Here is a 20,820-nt window from a genome sequence, read left to right as displayed (position 1 = left end):
CCAGTTAAAACCGTTTTATTCACCCAGGTGTTTAATGGCAACGTTCTTATTTGTGTGTTTTATGGCTGCTGTTTTATGATGCTTTTTTAAAAAGCTTTCTTTATTGGTTTGAAGGGCTGATTTTTTGCATTTGAACTGTATGTTCAGCCTCGCTTTGCCCAGTTCTAAACTTGAATGAGCCATTCTGCACTGGAGTTCTGCAATGGGAAGTGCCTGAGCAAAAGCAGATTGCTGTGATAACTCCACAAACTCTCTGAATGTTTCTTTCCCCCCACAGAACATGTTGTTTTCTTGAATGCCTCTGATGACTTCCTCAAGAACCGAATAATGAATCTTCCTGAAAGTGTGGTTGCCGGGACCCATTATGCTCAAGACCGATACTTGAGAGCCCTGAGCCTTTTCCGGGAGATAAACGTTGAAGATGAAACTGTCCTCAATTATTTTGATGAACTTGAAATACACCCGCAGCTTATTGGTATGGTAAAAAGTGTAGTTATTTCCCCTCCCTCCTATACACACACAGAGCTAAAAATGTGGGATTAACCTTTGGTGCATTGTCAAGATCAATACCATTCTAACAACCAGGGCTTTTTTGGTAGAAAAAAAAACTCAGCAGGAACTCATTTGCATATTAGGCCACACCTCCTGACACCAAGCCAGCAGGAAATGCGCTCCTGTTCAAAAAAAAAAAACCCTGGTGGCACCTAAATGTTGTGAAGCCAGACTACTTTTAATGCGTTCCGATATTTCTGTACACTATACGCTTTTAAGACCAGCCTGCAGACAACCTGAAAAATCACTGAGAATGAGAATCAAGCAGATTTAAAAAAAAATAAAAATTCTATCAGTTTCAAACTGAAATTCATTATTTTTCAATACCTCTCCTTTAATGGTCAACTCCTTTGACCTAAGTCTGGCTACACTAAATTATTTATTTATGTATATATGTATCTATATATTTTTAAAATTCTACTTTATTTCTAAATTTGGAATTAACCCTTTAAAAACCATTAACTCCTTTATAAATATAGTTGCAGGTGGGGGCAGCTGTGTTAGTCTGAAGCAACAGAACAGTGTTTGAGTCCAGTGGCACCTCGAAGACCAACAAAGTTAAATTAAACTTAGTTGGCATTAAAGCTGCCATTGGGCTCAAACATTGTTCCATCATAAAAAAAATCATCTTTTTTTTTCCTTCCACGAAATCACCACCCTAAGAAGAATTTTGCCATGGATGAATCTTTGGATCCTCGTCCTTTAATAAAAAAATTGTACAATTGTAGTTCTGTCAACAGACACTAAATCCCTTAGGACTGGATCCCACCATTTCACTCTGTACAAGTTATATCACGAGCAGTACAAAAATCATCTGTTCCAATGTATCAAGATCTCCCTTTGCACATCCACAGTATCTGTCCTGGAATGCAATCTCCACATAGTAGGCTCACAGAATTGCTGATGAGAGCGCATTCATTCCGGCTATTGACTATACGTGGTAACTGCAGGGTTTCCATTACTATTCCTCAAATTCATATTTTTTTTTCCATCAGTAAATAGAAAGCATCTCCCCCTATCATGGTCTAGCTGTACTCTGGTTAATAGCCAGGGCCGGATTAACAATTAGGCCAACTAGGCACTGGCCTATGGACCCCTATACCTTTAGGGGCCCCAGGCCAGCTTCCCCCTCCCCCGGTTTTCCCCCTGCTTGCAACCCTCCCAGCCTACAAGTGCAGCCAGCAACTGAGCTGCTTTTTGTCTGACTTGCCTGTTGCGACTGCTGCTGGCATCGTTGCCAAGTTTGCCCCCCACAGCTTTTTCAAAGGGGCTTTTGAGAAGGTGCCTGCAGGCTGCAGTGGGGCCGCAGGCAGTTGGGCGGGCACTCCGACTGAGATCATTTTCAGGGGGCCCCCCAAGATTTTGACTGCCTAGGGGCCTCCACAGGGCTTAATCCGGCACTGCTAATAGCCCAAAGCCATCTCTAGAAAACAGATCTATCTTCTTCGTGGTCTCTGTGCAGTCCCACACATGGGTTTTCCCGTCAGGACGAACCCTACCTCGGAGATTTTAAAAGCTAGCCTAGGCGTTATTTTTGGCGCGCACTCCCTTCCGTCCTGGGGAGCAGGCATCCACTGCGCATGCCTGGAACGGGAGGGAGGCGCCCCACCCAGCCAGTTTCTTTCCAACCGTCGCCCGGGATAGTCTTACCTCGTTGCGCTCCTCTTTTACCTCAGATCCTAGCCTTCGCTTCTTCGTCGTTTCCTCTCTTTTATTCCATTTTCCTCTTTATATTCTTATACTCTTCATTACTCTTCAAAAAAAAAAAAAAGAAAAGAAAAAAAATATCTTTCCTGCTTTTACCTCAGACCTCCCTTCCCCTACCCCCCCTCCCCCCCCGGGCGTATGGAAGGAAGGGATAGTAGAATAACCTTCAAAAGGTGTTCGCGTTGTAGGGCAAAAATCCCTACATCGGACGGACATTCACTTTGTTTATTTTGCCTGGGAGAAGCCCATAAAGTAGACGCCTGTGCGCATTGCCTTCAATTCGGCAAACAGGCGCGGAAAAACAGGGCCGCTAGACTGAGAAGTCATCTTATGGAGTCTGTGCTTCACCCTGAAATGTCGCAATCCTCTACTACAAGTAAGTCGCCTCCCCTTCTGTCTCCCCAAGGGGACGGCGCAAGGTCGGCAGCTTCAGTGGCCACTGTTCCCAGCAAGCATAAGCCCGGCGATGCCGCGAAAACCGGCGACGGCGCGAAGACGTCACAACAAACGGTCGCGCCTATTAAATTGAAAACTGGGAAGCACACCAAGAAACACAAGCACTCCGAGCCGAAGGGCCCGAAGGATTCGAGAAAACCTACCGACCCGAAGGAACCGAAAAAATCTACCGACCCGAAGGACTCGAAAAAACCTACCGCTCCGAACAAACCTTCGGAACAACACGAGTCTGACATACGTTGTGACCCGTCCACACCCGGATCCGATACCCAGGAAGCGGCCACCCCGCTTACGGACTCACCGCATCAGCAGACGGAGGAAGTTATCCCGGTTCCGTCCCGATCCCCTTCTTTGCAAGGATCCATACCAGACCCTTCGCTGGAGAAGATCCGAGACCCGCTGCAGTGGACTCAACAACACATCAACCCCAGATCGTTCCGCGATATGTCGAATCCCATCCAATATAGACACGATGCTCATCGCTACTTTGATACTCATCGATTCCCAGCCAGATCTCCGAGCATCGAGAGACATCGGTACCATCATACACGTTTCCCGGAGAGATCCCCTAGCAGGGGGAGGGACCGCTATCGCTACAACCCGAGATCTCGGTCTCCATCCATGTCCCCGAGAAGACGCTACTACACCTCGAGGTCTCCATCAATGGATTCCCATCAATGCTGCGGTTACCACCACTCTCGGTACCGTGCAGATCACCACAGGAACCAATCCAAGGAAGCAACTCCCGTCCAACGGAGTAAGCAGCCAACGAAACAGCCATCTCCGACTCCTTCCACTTCGACCTCTAAACCTAAGAACGCGAGTCCAACCAGACCGGACCCGCAAGCACCCGAACCTGACAACTCCGATGTCGAATCCGACGCGTCATCGGACTCGATGCAATCAATGTCCTCTCCTGGATCCCCAGCTTCAGATATTGCAAAGCCTGCAGATTTGTCACCATCCGACGGAGCCAAAACATATCTGGACTTGGTTGCAAACATGGCTTCTGCTCTTAATGTAAAGCTGACATCGGACGCGCCCAAGGTCACGGATGTAGTTCACGATTTGGTCCATTCGGACCTACCTGCCGGTTCCTTTCTGCCAATGCTTCCGGTGCATCTAGATGCCATTAAAGAAGCCTGGGACAAGCCGGCATCTATTCCTCCCACGTCAAAGCGCATCGAATCCCTATACAAGATCCAAGCTACGGAGTCGAAGTTTCTTTTCAGTCACCCGGCTCCGAACTCGATGATAGTCCACTCTTCCTCCAAATCGAAGCAGACTCGTCATCCTGTACCCCCGGAGAAGGAGGGCAGGAAATTAGACACACTGGGAAGGAAGATGTATTCCATCTCCACAGCAAACGCCAAAATCAACAATTATTTGGCATATTTTGCTGCTTACTCCCACAATCTGTCCTCCCAACTGGGCACGCTTGTCTCGGCTCTACCAGAACCTGCTCAAAAACAGGCATGCACATTATTACAGGAGCTCAATAGAGTCTCCAAACAACAGATAAATACCATTCGTCACTCCGTGGGATGCACCTCCAAGGCGATGGCTGCCTCCATTGCCTTGAGAAGGCACGCCTGGCTTCGCTCCTCTTCCCTACAACCCGACATTAAATTCAAAATCGAAGATCTCCCTTTCGACGGCCAAGGCCTTTTTAATGCCACGACAGACGACATACTCACCACAGTCGACGACAGCCGCAAACGGGCAAAAAGACTTGGTGTGACCCAACAGCAACAGCAGGGCTACAAAGCCAGACCATGGAAGCCAATGCCATTCAAACGCTCCAGGTCCCCTCGACAATCGGAATACTGGAAGCGTAAGGCTCCACCGTCTAAGCAACCTTTCAACCAGCGGCAGCAAAGACCACAACAACCTAAAAAGACTGCAACTGCATCCAAGCAGTCTCTTTGACTCTCCACCTCTGCCACCTCACGACACTTCCAGACTCCTACCGTTCTACGAGAACTGGAAGTTAATTACCACAGACAAATGGGTCCTGAATATCATTTTAAGAGGTTATTCAATAGAGTTTCATTCTCCCCCTGCAAGACACCACTTTGTTGCAACCCCTCCATCCCCTCCCCTCCAAGAAGAGATCATCACTCTTATGGCCAAGGCGGCCATAGAACCTGTCCCAGATCAGTACCATCGGACAGGCTTCTACTCCCGGTACTTTCTAGTCCCCAAGAGGGATGGAGGTCAGCGCCCGATTTTGGACCTCAGGGCTCTCAACAAGTTCATCCACCACAGAAAATTCAGGATGGTCACCCTCCAATCCATCTTGCCCCTAATCCCTCAAAATGCTTGGATGGCGCTGGTAGACTTACAGGATGCCTATTTTCACCTAACAATCCATCAAGGCCACAGAAAGTTCCTGAGATTTGCCGTGGGAAACAGACATTATCAGTTTCGAGCGCTTCCGTTCGGACTCTCCACAGCACCCAGGACTTTTACAAAGTGTATGGCGGTGGTCGCTGCATACCTCAGACAGCGCGGAATTGCAACTTACCCATACATAGACGATTGGCTCCTTGTGGGGCCTTCAAGGCCACAACTGGAAAAAGACATTGCTATAACCCTTGCACTCTTAGCAGACCTGGGTCTCCAAGTCAACCAGCAAAAATCGAATTTAATCCCCTCACAGGACATTCAATTCATAGGGGCTCGCCTCTGCACCACGGACCACAGGGCGTACCTCCCAACAGACAGAATAGCCTCTATTCACACACTAGCCACAGAAATCATGCAACAGCCAAAACAGACAGCTTTCACCATTCAACGCATGTTAGGACTCATGGCAGCGACAACGGCGGTTCTACCACATGCAAGACTCCGTATGAGGCCCCTACAAATCTGGTTTGTTCGTGCATATCGTCCCCAACGCCAATCTCAACAAACCCTCCTAACTGTCCCAAACAACATCCTTCCCTCTCTGGGATGGTGGACAGTTCGAAATCATTTGCTGACAGGCATGCCATTCTTAAGACCAAGCCCGTCAGCGGTAGTCACAACAGATGCATCAAGGTGGGGCTGGGGAGCCCATCTAAACACCCTCTCAGTCCAGGGGCAATGGACGCCATACGAACAGTCGCTCCATATCAACTGCCTGGAGCTCTTAGCCGTCCACAGAGCTCTGAAATCATTCCTGCCAACTCTTCACGGCCGTCACGTTCAAATAGCGTCCGACAACGTGGCGACTGTGTTCTATATAAACAGGCAAGGAGGGACTGCATCTACCCGTCTTTGCAAGCGAGCAATGCACCTCTGGCACTGGAGTATCGCGCATCAGATCCATCTCACTGCAGTACATCTCCCCGGTGCCCAGAACACACAAGCGGACACATTGAGCAGGTACCTCATCAACGACCACGAGTGGTCACTCCACAGGCAATACCTTCTACCAGTGTTCCAGAAATTCGGAACACCATCAATAGATGTGTTTGCTGCACCAGACAATGCACAATGTGCTCTCTTTTTTATGAGAGGTCCGCCCTCACCACAATCTGCAGGGGATGCCTTCATTCAGAGATGGACAGGTCCATTACATTTCCTCTTCCCACCGTTTCCACTGATAACACGATCAATACAGAAAATTCAACTGGACAATACAAATTGTATTCTAATCACACCGTGGTGGCCTCGCCAACCATGGTTCACAACGCTCCTTTTCCTATCGGACAATACTTACCATCACTTCCCCCGGGCCAAGAATCTCCTCTCGCAACAGAACGGCAGGGTTCTTCATCACGACCCGGACAGACTCCGCTTGACAGCTTGGAGGATACTTTCTCAGAATTCCCTGAGGGAGTGAGAAACGTCCTATTAAATGCACGAAAACCATCAACGAGAAAGTCATATTCCATGAAATGGAAAAGATTTTCCATCTACGCAACCAAGCATAACTTTAAACCTTTGTCTGCCTCTATGCCTCAAATCTTGGCCTATACATTGTCATTATCTGAAAAGGGGCTAACTCATTCGTCTTTAAAGGTGCACCTGGCAGCAATCTCAGCTTTTCACCCTCACATACAAGGACGGTCTGTATTCTCACACCCCGCTGCGAAATCCTTCTTGAAAGGAATTTTACACCTGCATCCACCATCACGACAACTGTACCCCAGTTGGAGTTTATCTCTAGTATTAAGCCAGCTAATGAAACCACCTTTTGAACCCATGGCTTCAATCCCTTTGCATCTCCTCTCGTGGAAAACGGCGCTGCTAGTCGCACTTACCTCCGCTAAAAGAGCCAGCGATATTTGTGCGTTTAGAGCAGACACGCCTTACACCATTTTTCATCACGATAGGGTAGTGTTACGACCAGATCCTACCTTCTTGCCTAAGGTAGTATCCACGTTTCACCTCCACAGGGTCACAACTCTACCCGCTTTCTTTCAACGTCCTACGGATAAGGGCCAAGAAGCCCTACACTGCCTAGATGTTAGACGGGCACTCGCCTATTACATAGATAGAACAGCATCATTCAGGAAGGACTCCAGACTCTTTGTGGCCTATGGACGGCACAATAAAGGACAAAAGATATCTCCTCAGAGACTTTCGAAATGGTTGGTTGCTGCTATAAAGCTGTGTTACAGACTAGCAAAGCAGCCGGTTCCAACTACACTACGAGCTCACTCTACAAGAGCTTTGTCAACATCATCTGCCTTAGCCAGAGGGGTCTCCATGGAAGACGTCTGCGCTGCCGCCGCCTGGTCTTCCACCTCGACCTTTGCTATGCACTACGCTCTGGACGTTCGTGCTAGGCAAGATGCCTCCTTTGGACAGGCAGTACTCCGCTCTATCTTCGACTAAGATACGATCTGGATCCGGTAAGTACCAACTTACCTTGGAGTCCACTACTTGCTTGACTGATTTGCATTAACATTGCATTAATTTTTCTCTCCTACTCTAGTGCCAGCACCCACCACCGTGCAGTTCAGCTTATCAGTCACCCATGTGTGGGACTGCACAGAGACCACGAAGAAGATAAACAGGTTACTCACCTGTAATTGATGATCTTCGAGTGGTCATCTGTGCAGTCACACACGCCCGCCCAACCATCCCCGCTGCTGGCCACTGGTACTCTGCAACCGCTCATCTACTATATCGGCGGCGGGGAAAGAAACTGGCTGGGTGGGGCGCCTCCCTCCCGTTCCAGGCATGCGCAGTGGATGCCTGCTCCCCAGGACGGAAGGGAGTGCGCGCCAAAAATAACGCCTAGGCTAGCTTTTAAAATCTCCGAGGTAGGGTTCGTCCTGACGGGAAAACCCATGTGTGTGACTGCACAGATGACCACTCGAAGATCATCAATTACAGGTGAGTAACCTGTTTTTCGTTCTCATATTCATAGCTTGGAGCCATGCCCATGCCTTCAGCGATCTCAGTGCAAGATCTTCCCTCAGAGCAGTACCAGAAATGCAGTTAGGAACTCCCAGGATCCTTTTCACAAGTGGGTTAGAGGCCAATCACTTTTCTCATTTACTTCCTCAATCCATATTACTTTTCATTTCAAGTAGACCACCGCACCACTATCACTCCCCATTTCTCCAATCAGTTTTCCTCTTGGACAGATAAAAGAGTGCAAAAAACCATGCAAACATCAGAAAGTAAAAGAAACACAGAATTTGCCAAGCACCAAGATCAATAGCCAGCATGCAGCTTTCTGTGTTGCGATACAAGCTAATAACAAGAGGAGATCTGCCTAACAGCCATGAGAAACTTTCAAAACAAGGCTGTCGTTGACTAGGCTGAATGAACTATATGTTAAGCAAGGAGAGTCCATGGTTTCCTTCTACCATTTCAGCACCATAGCCAGGAAGGTTTTCTTGTGGGGAGGCAGGAAGAGGGTAGTTTAGCACAGTGGAGCTTACTTCCAAGGAAACCTGCTTCCAGCTAGAAGCTGACAGCTAGCAGGGAAATGAAAACAGCTTTTACCTACAAAGGGGTTTTTTCCCCTCTCTGTCTCTCCCACCAGAGCAGACACAGCTGGGTGTTGCCTGCTGCTTGCCCTCTTGTAGCTTTGGGTCTGTACCATTTGAAAGGTGGGGTTTTTTGTCCAGTAAATGGGCTTATCAAATGATGGTGGCTGCATCCCCATTTCATAAATTGAGAGTAAACACGCATTGAGTGAATTATCTTGGAATATTTATAAATAGGAGTGTGGTATAAAAATGCATTAAATAAATAATAAAAATAAACATAATTGCACCATGTGAGAGGGTTTACTGTTGTCACATGGCTGTTCAGGGGATCAGGGGCTGAACAAAGTTTGAGTCCAGTAACACCTTTAAGACCAACAAAGTTGAATTCTGGGTATAAGCTTTTGTGTGCATGTGTAACCCTGAGTCCACTAGCACACTTTATCAGATACACCAAAACAAATTTCTTCATGCCTTTCATAAGTGGGGGGGGGGGGGGGGGGAATGGCCAGAAAGGACTCAAGATGCCTCTACTTATATGTAAGGCATGAGGAAATCTGTTTCAATGTATTTGAAGAAGTGTTTTCACCACTCAGAAGCTTATATCCAGAATTCAACTTTGTTGGTCTTAAAGGTGCCACTGGACTCAAGACTTTGTTCTTTTGCTTCAGACCAACCCAGTCACACACCTGAATCAAGATCAGAGAGTGTTGAACTTTGTTTACCCTGTTGGGCTTTTAGAATTTAACCCCCCCCCCCCAGCTCCCCAAAGCAATCAGGGCTAATTTTGACCCCGGAGTCACAGAAGGAAAAACTGGTTTACCCATTTAAAGCTTTCTACAGGCACTGACCTCTTGTTATGCCTTCTCCAAAGTGAACTGAAGTCCCTCTCTCCCTTTCCCACTGATCTTTCTTTTTTAATTTTGAGTTTCCTCAAAGGGAAAATGGGGTCAATCTGGCCCCCAATAGACTTGGCTTGAAAATGAAAGCACTATGCATAATTGCAATTTGGGATTTTATTGACCCCCCAAAATATTGGAAAGAGTTATTTCAGCACTGTTCACATGTACATAGATGGACCAACACCAATTATCTCCATCTTATAGACAGGCGGAGCAAACAGTGAAAACATTCCCCCTCTCATAATTTATATCTGTAGATGGTTTTTGGCTTTGAGGCTTTACAACACTTTTGGAATTGGGGGTTGCAGTGACCTCAAGGAAAAGTTTTCTTTGCAACAGGAATTGTTGACTATAGTAGGAGCAGGTAAAAGCCCTGTGTTTGTAGAATCATAGAATTGGAAGGGACCTCCAGGGTCATCTAGTCCAACCCCCTGCACAATGCAGGAAACTCAAAAATACCCCCTGCACAATACCCTGCACAATGCAGGAAACTCAAAAATATAATTACTGTCAGATGGCCATCTAGCCTCTGTTTAAAAACCTCCAAGGTTTAAAAACCTCCAAGGTTTGCTCTGTCAAAGCTTTCCCTATGCCAATAGCCTCATGGAAAAACTCAAATTGACCAGTACTGCGCTTTTGGAAATGGGGTCATTCCATACCCCATTGCAAGATAAGCCAGGACATGCCTACAGGCATCCTCTGAACCTCACATTTTCCAGATTTGAAGAAGCCATGAAGCCTGGAACTCTATATGACCCCTGGCTACCTGCTTTCTGAGCTAATTAATTCCCTTTGACTTCCTGGCCAGCTGTTTTCTGAGCTAATGGCTTCCCTTTGTCTTTCAAATTTTGCACACTTCAGAGTGATCTTTTCAATTTTACATATCAGGGGTGGGGAGTACTCTAGAAGACTCCTGTCCATTGAGCTGATTAGTTCCCTTTGTCCTTCAAATTTCCCAGACTTCAAATCTGATCATCTCAGCTTTACAGGGCAAAGTTACTCTAGTCTAGTGTCTACCAAGAAATACATCATCAGGCACAATGGCATCCAGTGGTATCACACTGGGAATCACTGATTTGGATCTATGATTAAACAAAACAAGTCCGTAGATGATCCCATTCATCTTCTTCGTGGTCTCTGTGCAGTCCCACACATGGGTTTTCCCGTCAGGACGAACCCTACCTCGGAGATTTTAAAAGCTAGCCTAGGCGTTATTTTTGGCGCGCACTCCCTTCCGTCCTGGGGAGCAGGCATCCACTGCGCATGCCTGGAACGGGAGGGAGGCGCCCCACCCAGCCAGTTTCTTTCCAACCGTCGCCCGGGATAGTCTTACCTCGTTGCGCTCCTCTTTTACCTCAGATCCTAGCCTTCGCTTCTTCGTCGTTTCCTCTCTTTTATTCCATTTTCCTCTTTATATTCTTATACTCTTCATTACTCTTCAAAAAAAAAAAAAAAAAAATATCTTTCCTGCTTTTACCTCAGACCTCCCTTCCCCTACCCCCCCTCCCCCCCCGGGCGTATGGAAGGAAGGGATAGTAGAATAACCCTCAAAAGGTGTTCGCGTTGTAGGGCAAAAATCCCTACATCGGACGGACATTCACTTTGTTTATTTTGCCTGGGAGAAGCCCATAAAGTAGACGCCTGTGCGCATTGCCTTCAATTCGGCAAACAGGCGCGGAAAAACAGGGCCGCTAGACTGAGAAGTCATCTTATGGAGTCTGTGCTTCACCCTGAAATGTCGCAATCCTCTACTACAAGTAAGTCGCCTCCCCTTCTGTCTCCCCAAGGGGACGGCGCAAGGTCGGCAGCTTCAGTGGCCACTGTTCCCAGCAAGCATAAGCCCGGCGATGCCGCGAAAACCGGCGACGGCGCGAAGACGTCACAACAAACGGTCGCGCCTATTAAATTGAAAACTGGGAAGCACACCAAGAAACACAAGCACTCCGAGCCGAAGGGCCCGAAGGATTCGAGAAAACCTACCGACCCGAAGGAACCGAAAAAATCTACCGACCCGAAGGACTCGAAAAAACCTACCGCTCCGAACAAACCTTCGGAACAACACGAGTCTGACATACGTTGTGACCCGTCCACACCCGGATCCGATACCCAGGAAGCGGCCACCCCGCTTACGGACTCACCGCATCAGCAGACGGAGGAAGTTATCCCGGTTCCGTCCCGATCCCCTTCTTTGCAAGGATCCATACCAGACCCTTCGCTGGAGAAGATCCGAGACCCGCTGCAGTGGACTCAACAACACATCAACCCCAGATCGTTCCGCGATATGTCGAATCCCATCCAATATAGACACGATGCTCATCGCTACTTTGATACTCATCGATTCCCAGCCAGATCTCCGAGCATCGAGAGACATCGGTACCATCATACACGTTTCCCGGAGAGATCCCCTAGCAGGGGGAGGGACCGCTATCGCTACAACCCGAGATCTCGGTCTCCATCCATGTCCCCGAGAAGACGCTACTACACCTCGAGGTCTCCATCAATGGATTCCCATCAATGCTGCGGTTACCACCACTCTCGGTACCGTGCAGATCACCACAGGAACCAATCCAAGGAAGCAACTCCCGTCCAACGGAGTAAGCAGCCAACGAAACAGCCATCTCCGACTCCTTCCACTTCGACCTCTAAACCTAAGAACGCGAGTCCAACCAGACCGGACCCGCAAGCACCCGAACCTGACAACTCCGATGTCGAATCCGACGCGTCATCGGACTCGATGCAATCAATGTCCTCTCCTGGATCCCCAGCTTCAGATATTGCAAAGCCTGCAGATTTGTCACCATCCGACGGAGCCAAAACATATCTGGACTTGGTTGCAAACATGGCTTCTGCTCTTAATGTAAAGCTGACATCGGACGCGCCCAAGGTCACGGATGTAGTTCACGATTTGGTCCATTCGGACCTACCTGCCGGTTCCTTTCTGCCAATGCTTCCGGTGCATCTAGATGCCATTAAAGAAGCCTGGGACAAGCCGGCATCTATTCCTCCCACGTCAAAGCGCATCGAATCCCTATACAAGATCCAAGCTACGGAGTCGAAGTTTCTTTTCAGTCACCCGGCTCCGAACTCGATGATAGTCCACTCTTCCTCCAAATCGAAGCAGACTCGTCATCCTGTACCCCCGGAGAAGGAGGGCAGGAAATTAGACACACTGGGAAGGAAGATGTATTCCATCTCCACAGCAAACGCCAAAATCAACAATTATTTGGCATATTTTGCTGCTTACTCCCACAATCTGTCCTCCCAACTGGGCACGCTTGTCTCGGCTCTACCAGAACCTGCTCAAAAACAGGCATGCACATTATTACAGGAGCTCAATAGAGTCTCCAAACAACAGATAAATACCATTCGTCACTCCGTGGGATGCACCTCCAAGGCGATGGCTGCCTCCATTGCCTTGAGAAGGCACGCCTGGCTTCGCTCCTCTTCCCTACAACCCGACATTAAATTCAAAATCGAAGATCTCCCTTTCGACGGCCAAGGCCTTTTTAATGCCACGACAGACGACATACTCACCACAGTCGACGACAGCCGCAAACGGGCAAAAAGACTTGGTGTGACCCAACAGCAACAGCAGGGCTACAAAGCCAGACCATGGAAGCCAATGCCATTCAAACGCTCCAGGTCCCCTCGACAATCGGAATACTGGAAGCGTAAGGCTCCACCGTCTAAGCAACCTTTCAACCAGCGGCAGCAAAGACCACAACAACCTAAAAAGACTGCAACTGCATCCAAGCAGTCTCTTTGACTCTCCACCTCTGCCACCTCACGACACTTCCAGACTCCTACCGTTCTACGAGAACTGGAAGTTAATTACCACAGACAAATGGGTCCTGAATATCATTTTAAGAGGTTATTCAATAGAGTTTCATTCTCCCCCTGCAAGACACCACTTTGTTGCAACCCCTCCATCCCCTCCCCTCCAAGAAGAGATCATCACTCTTATGGCCAAGGCGGCCATAGAACCTGTCCCAGATCAGTACCATCGGACAGGCTTCTACTCCCGGTACTTTCTAGTCCCCAAGAGGGATGGAGGTCAGCGCCCGATTTTGGACCTCAGGGCTCTCAACAAGTTCATCCACCACAGAAAATTCAGGATGGTCACCCTCCAATCCATCTTGCCCCTAATCCCTCAAAATGCTTGGATGGCGCTGGTAGACTTACAGGATGCCTATTTTCACCTAACAATCCATCAAGGCCACAGAAAGTTCCTGAGATTTGCCGTGGGAAACAGACATTATCAGTTTCGAGCGCTTCCGTTCGGACTCTCCACAGCACCCAGGACTTTTACAAAGTGTATGGCGGTGGTCGCTGCATACCTCAGACAGCGCGGAATTGCAACTTACCCATACATAGACGATTGGCTCCTTGTGGGGCCTTCAAGGCCACAACTGGAAAAAGACATTGCTATAACCCTTGCACTCTTAGCAGACCTGGGTCTCCAAGTCAACCAGCAAAAATCGAATTTAATCCCCTCACAGGACATTCAATTCATAGGGGCTCGCCTCTGCACCACGGACCACAGGGCGTACCTCCCAACAGACAGAATAGCCTCTATTCACACACTAGCCACAGAAATCATGCAACAGCCAAAACAGACAGCTTTCACCATTCAACGCATGTTAGGACTCATGGCAGCGACAACGGCGGTTCTACCACATGCAAGACTCCGTATGAGGCCCCTACAAATCTGGTTTGTTCGTGCATATCGTCCCCAACGCCAATCTCAACAAACCCTCTTAACTGTCCCAAACAACATCCTTCCCTCTCTGGGATGGTGGACAGTTCGAAATCATTTGCTGACAGGCATGCCATTCTTAAGACCAAGCCCGTCAGCGGTAGTCACAACAGATGCATCAAGGTGGGGCTGGGGAGCCCATCTAAACACCCTCTCAGTCCAGGGGCAATGGACGCCATACGAACAGTCGCTCCATATCAACTGCCTGGAGCTCTTAGCCGTCCACAGAGCTCTGAAATCATTCCTGCCAACTCTTCACGGCCGTCACGTTCAAATAGCGTCCGACAACGTGGCGACTGTGTTCTATATAAACAGGCAAGGAGGGACTGCATCTACCCGTCTTTGCAAGCGAGCAATGCACCTCTGGCACTGGAGTATCGCGCATCAGATCCATCTCACTGCAGTACATCTCCCCGGTGCCCAGAACACACAAGCGGACACATTGAGCAGGTACCTCATCAACGACCACGAGTGGTCACTCCACAGGCAATACCTTCTACCAGTGTTCCAGAAATTCGGAACACCATCAATAGATGTGTTTGCTGCACCAGACAATGCACAATGTGCTCTCTTTTTTATGAGAGGTCCGCCCTCACCACAATCTGCAGGGGATGCCTTCATTCAGAGATGGACAGGTCCATTACATTTCCTCTTCCCACCGTTTCCACTGATAACACGATCAATACAGAAAATTCAACTGGACAATACAAATTGTATTCTAATCACACCGTGGTGGCCTCGCCAACCATGGTTCACAACGCTCCTTTTCCTATCGGACAATACTTACCATCACTTCCCCCGGGCCAAGAATCTCCTCTCGCAACAGAACGGCAGGGTTCTTCATCACGACCCGGACAGACTCCGCTTGACAGCTTGGAGGATACTTTCTCAGAATTCCCTGAGGGAGTGAGAAACGTCCTATTAAATGCACGAAAACCATCAACGAGAAAGTCATATTCCATGAAATGGAAAAGATTTTCCATCTACGCAACCAAGCATAACTTTAAACCTTTGTCTGCCTCTATGCCTCAAATCTTGGCCTATACATTGTCATTATCTGAAAAGGGGCTAACTCATTCGTCTTTAAAGGTGCACCTGGCAGCAATCTCAGCTTTTCACCCTCACATACAAGGACGGTCTGTATTCTCACACCCCGCTGCGAAATCCTTCTTGAAAGGAATTTTACACCTGCATCCACCATCACGACAACTGTACCCCAGTTGGAGTTTATCTCTAGTATTAAGCCAGCTAATGAAACCACCTTTTGAACCCATGGCTTCAATCCCTTTGCATCTCCTCTCGTGGAAAACGGCGCTGCTAGTCGCACTTACCTCCGCTAAAAGAGCCAGCGATATTTGTGCGTTTAGAGCAGACACGCCTTACACCATTTTTCATCACGATAGGGTAGTGTTACGACCAGATCCTACCTTCTTGCCTAAGGTAGTATCCACGTTTCACCTCCACAGGGTCACAACTCTACCCGCTTTCTTTCAACGTCCTACGGATAAGGGCCAAGAAGCCCTACACTGCCTAGATGTTAGACGGGCACTCGCCTATTACATAGATAGAACAGCATCATTCAGGAAGGACTCCAGACTCTTTGTGGCCTATGGACGGCACAATAAAGGACAAAAGATATCTCCTCAGAGACTTTCGAAATGGTTGGTTGCTGCTATAAAGCTGTGTTACAGACTAGCAAAGCAGCCGGTTCCAACTACACTACGAGCTCACTCTACAAGAGCTTTGTCAACATCATCTGCCTTAGCCAGAGGGGTCTCCATGGAAGACGTCTGCGCTGCCGCCGCCTGGTCTTCCACCTCGACCTTTGCTATGCACTACGCTCTGGACGTTCGTGCTAGGCAAGATGCCTCCTTTGGACAGGCAGTACTCCGCTCTATCTTCGACTAAGATACGATCTGGATCCGGTAAGTACCAACTTACCTTGGAGTCCACTACTTGCTTGACTGATTTGCATTAACATTGCATTAATTTTTCTCTCCTACTCTAGTGCCAGCACCCACCACCGTGCAGTTCAGCTTATCAGTCACCCATGTGTGGGACTGCACAGAGACCACGAAGAAGATAAACAGGTTACTCACCTGTAATTGATGATCTTCGAGTGGTCATCTGTGCAGTCACACACGCCCGCCCAACCATCCCCGCTGCTGGCCACTGGTACTCTGCAACCGCTCATCTACTATATCGGCGGCGGGGAAAGAAACTGGCTGGGTGGGGCGCCTCCCTCCCGTTCCAGGCATGCGCAGTGGATGCCTGCTCCCCAGGACGGAAGGGAGTGCGCGCCAAAAATAACGCCTAGGCTAGCTTTTAAAATCTCCGAGGTAGGGTTCGTCCTGACGGGAAAACCCATGTGTGTGACTGCACAGATGACCACTCGAAGATCATCAATTACAGGTGAGTAACCTGTTTATTTTACTCTCTCCTAAGGCAGTTTTGAGCGATTACTATCATGATGGGTATATAGGAATCGTGAAATTATGTATCCGCCTTATGCCTTTTGACATTGAGACTACCTTAACTTGACTGCACATTCAGCTGTGTTCCTTGCATCACAAGATACTGGGTTGTATACAGAGCGTGCTGGTGTGAGTAGAAGGTATTACTGCTCATGCTTTGCATTTCCACCTCACGTTCCAGCCATCCACACGTCATTCTGCACCATTTCTGAGGGTTCCCAGAGCCTCAAGAAGAGCTTATTGAGTGGCATGGAGAGTGGGGTTAGGGTTGCCGACTTTCACTATGATACGCTTCAGTATAAGTATGCTCTAATTCAGGGATGTCAAACATGCAGCCCAGGAGCCGACTCTGGCCCCCAAGCAACTGGCTGTCATCTTCCTTCTCCTCTCTCTTGCTTCCTTCTACATCACAGCTTGCTTTGCCAGGCTTGCAAGAGCTACAGAGCAAAGCCTTTATTTTCTACATTGGCTGAGGTGCCTCCCTTGGGGAGAAAGGAGGGGAGGGATAGCTTGCTTTGTCAGGCTCTCTCAATTGCACAGCAGAGCTACTGAGCCAAGCATCTCTTCCTTCTATTGGCTGAGGCTCCACCCCCCTCCTGGTCTCCTGGGGAAGGAAGGAAAAAGCTAGAGCTTCCTTTGCCCAGTTCCCTGGATTGCATGGGAGAGATACAAAGAAAGCATCTTTAAGACTGAGTGCTAATGTTTTAAGCAGGTTTTATTTTAATTTTTTTAAAAAAAATCTTTATGTTTGTGTCCTTTATAAAGTTTATATCTCCACTACCTGGCATTACATTGTATGACACACATGGCTCGGCCTGACCAGGTCTCATTGTTCGACACCCCTGCTCCAATTAGTATGTTCTAGTTGGGTTGCTTTGGCAAGAAAAAAATAAACAGGGTATTTCTGTGATTTTACTATAAAAATACTGACTGCTTTTGTTAAAGCAGTATGTAACAATCCGATAAGAGTAGGAATGCTAGAACCACCCTGCCCACCAGTGCAGGGGAGGGGTGGTGGTGTTGCCAGATCGAGGTTGGAAAGCTCCTGGAGATTTGATGAAGGGCCATGGGGAGGATAGAGACCTCAGTCGGGTACAATGCCATAGAGTCCATCCCCCAAAGCATCCATTTGCTCCAGGGGAACTGATCTCTGTAGTCTGGAGATAAGCTATAATTCCAAGGGATCCCAGGTCCCGCCTAGAGGCTGGCATGCCTACATAAGAGTCAAGTTATTAATTAATGACAGGGCTGTGGATTAATTGTGTTCTCTGTGGCATAACTCACCAGTTCCTTTATTTCCAATCTTCTTGCTTGAAAGATGTATCAAAGTTTGAGGACGTGGAGAACAGACTTATAGTGAAGGAAATCGTCAAGGAAGTTGGTGACCCTCACAATTACGGTTTGACAGATGAAGAAAAAGAAGAATTTGAACGGAAACAAGCTGAAGAGCGTCTGATCAGGGAGGCACAAGAAAAAGCTGACCTGGAGCTCAAAGAAGCTGAGGAATGGGCTCAGAAACTGGCAAACTGGGAAGACTGGGTAAGGGATTTCCAGTTCTGACATAGATAGAAGTCCAAGCCTTTGTTTTCTTCATCCCGCCTGTAAAGGGAACGAATGTACCAATTGCAGGTGAGAAGAAGCAAAAAAGAGAGGAAGAGAATTCTTCACAGGAAGCACTGCTGCTGCCCCTCAAGGGGAGAGAACTTCTGCATCAATAGATTTGTTACTGCCTTTATTATTAAGTTCCTTTTAGCTTTCCATTTGGGTGGCTAGATTTTTAAAAAGCATCTCTCTTTTGGTAGTCTTAATATCGTGGCCTTTTTATGCCTCAGTCCTACATGTATTTTTGAACTCCCATTAATGCAATGGGATTGTTTCAGAAACACTAAAGGGACTGGGGTGTTCAAAAATTTTCATCTATAGCTTACGTTTTCCCCCAGTGGGGACCCAAAGCAGTGAACATCGGTCTCCTTTCTATCCTGACAACAATCCTGTGAGGTAGGTTAGGCTGGGAGCATGTGATTAGCCCAAGCTCACCCAGCAAGCTTTTGTGGCAGAGCAGGGATTCAGACCTGGGTTGCCCAGCTCTTAATACAATGCTCTAACCACTATGCCACACTGGGTCTCTAACATAGGAAGCTCTTTTATCTGGAGTCATACTAGTGGTCCTTCTAGTTCAGGGGTGGCCACACTGTGGCTTGGGAGCCACATGTGGCTCTTTCACACATATTGTGTAGCTCTTGAAGCCCCCATCACCCTGTTGGCTGGTTTAAAGAAGGCATTTGTCTCTTTAAATCACTTATCCAAGCCAGCTGGCAGCTCGGAGAATGCATGCAAAGTTAAAGTAGCTTTCTTTCCACCTCTCCCTCTTCCTTCCTACCTACCTACCTACAACTGATGTTCATATCTTGCAGCTCTCAGACATCTTATGTTTATTCTGTGTGGCTGTTATGTTAAGCAGGTTTGGCCACCCCTGATCTAGTTTAATATTGGCAGAATTCTGTATGAGTTTTTCTCACTGCCTGCTACCTGAAATGCTTTAACTGGAGATACCAGAGATTGCATCTTGGAGCTTCTTGATACAAAGCATTTATTTAATTATATCATTTATGTCTTCCCTTCCCATATTATAAAACATACTGACATACATGAATGCACATATGGAGCTTCTTTATACTTCAGCAGACCATGGGTCCACTATTGTCCAGTTAGACCAGCAGTGGCTGTTTCAGGATCCCAGACCATGAGCTTTTACATCACTTCCTACATGATCCTTTTAGCTGACGAAGTCATGGATTGAACCTGGGGCTTTCTGCTGAGCAGGAGCTCTACCCCTGGGCCACAGACCCACCCATAAAATCAATTTGGAAAGTTAAAATACATAAAATGCAGTATAATCCATGGAGATCTCAACAAAACAAAGCAAAAGAATGAAACCCAGGGCAGAAGTCCCACACAGCCTTGCCTGCTTTCTAAGAATGCATGGCAAGTGCCAGGAAAAGTATTGGTGGGCACCATGACACTTGCAGGCACCACCATGTTGGGGGACCCTGTCCTATTCAAACACCATGGAACAGGCATATTTTTAAAAGCTTCCAAAACAGTGAAGTCCTTGAGGAAGGAATGCTCATATTTTGGGGCAGCCATTAAGAAGGCCTTGCATGGTTCCACCCACCCAGCCCCGATTCACTACAATCAGGCATGTTCCTGTATTTATATAGTATTTCACGATTTATTTACTTCATCCCTTGGTCAGAGCCCTGTTTGGATGACCTCAGAGCACAGGCAGGAACATATAGCTGTTCGAGGTCTTTCAGCTGATTAGGATTCCAAAGATGAAAAATTGCACTTTGAACTGGGCTTGGAGAAACATCAGAAACCTATGTAACTGGTATAACATTGGTTTAATTCGCTCCTTTGATGCCAGTTTCGCTTATATATTCTAACTGTCATGTTCTGACCCAACTGAAGTAATCCATTTTGGATCTTATTAAGACAAGAGTGACATGCCCTGACCTGGATAGCCCAGGGAAGCCCGATCTTGCCAGATCGCAGAAGCTAAGCAAGGTCGACTCTGGCAAGTACTTGGTTGGGAGACCTCCTTGGAATACCAGAGCCAGGAAGGCAGTAGCAGGCCTTATTCAGCCACTTCTCTGGATATCCTCCAGGGCCTCAGTAGGGATCAGTCAACAGAAGTGACTTCCAGGTGCACATACACACAATCTCACACAATACAAAAACAAAAAGTCAAGTGTGACAGTGGCCAGATTAGCTGCTTGCAAGCCAACCACAGGTGGCACTCCTTGCTACCTCTGTCACCAGCTGATCTAGGAACAGAGGTGAGTTTAAGAGCACTCTCCACCTTTTCACTGTGTGTGCTGTAATCTTACTGAGCCATGGCCTTTCCACTCCCTTAGGGCTTCTGCACAGAGAGCCTGCATGTCTACAGCATTCCAGGCTAGCTGAGGGCAGATTATCAGACAGATAGAATCAAATGGATCGATAGCGGTGCAGGCTACACAAAACAGTCTGTGCATGGT

At 47.8% G+C, this 20,820-nt stretch overlaps 1 protein-coding gene across 2 annotated transcripts in view; it reads left to right on the top strand.

Moving 5' to 3' along the window:
- Nucleotides 1-20,820, top strand: part of AK7 (adenylate kinase 7) — a 72,880-nt gene that overhangs the window by 44,656 nt on the left and 7,404 nt on the right. For both annotated transcript variants that reach the window (XM_060262751.1, XM_060262752.1), the window contains 2 exons: nucleotides 278-475; nucleotides 18,099-18,319. In XM_060262751.1, coding sequence (XP_060118734.1) covers nucleotides 278-475; nucleotides 18,099-18,319 — 419 coding nt within the window. The remainder of the gene's footprint in view (nucleotides 1-277; nucleotides 476-18,098; nucleotides 18,320-20,820) is intronic.

This window comes from Heteronotia binoei, chromosome 21, assembly GCF_032191835.1.
Source record: "Heteronotia binoei isolate CCM8104 ecotype False Entrance Well chromosome 21, APGP_CSIRO_Hbin_v1, whole genome shotgun sequence".
Taxonomy (NCBI): Eukaryota; Metazoa; Chordata; class Lepidosauria; order Squamata; family Gekkonidae; genus Heteronotia; species Heteronotia binoei.
This window is presented reverse-complemented; position numbering and strand designations above follow the sequence as displayed.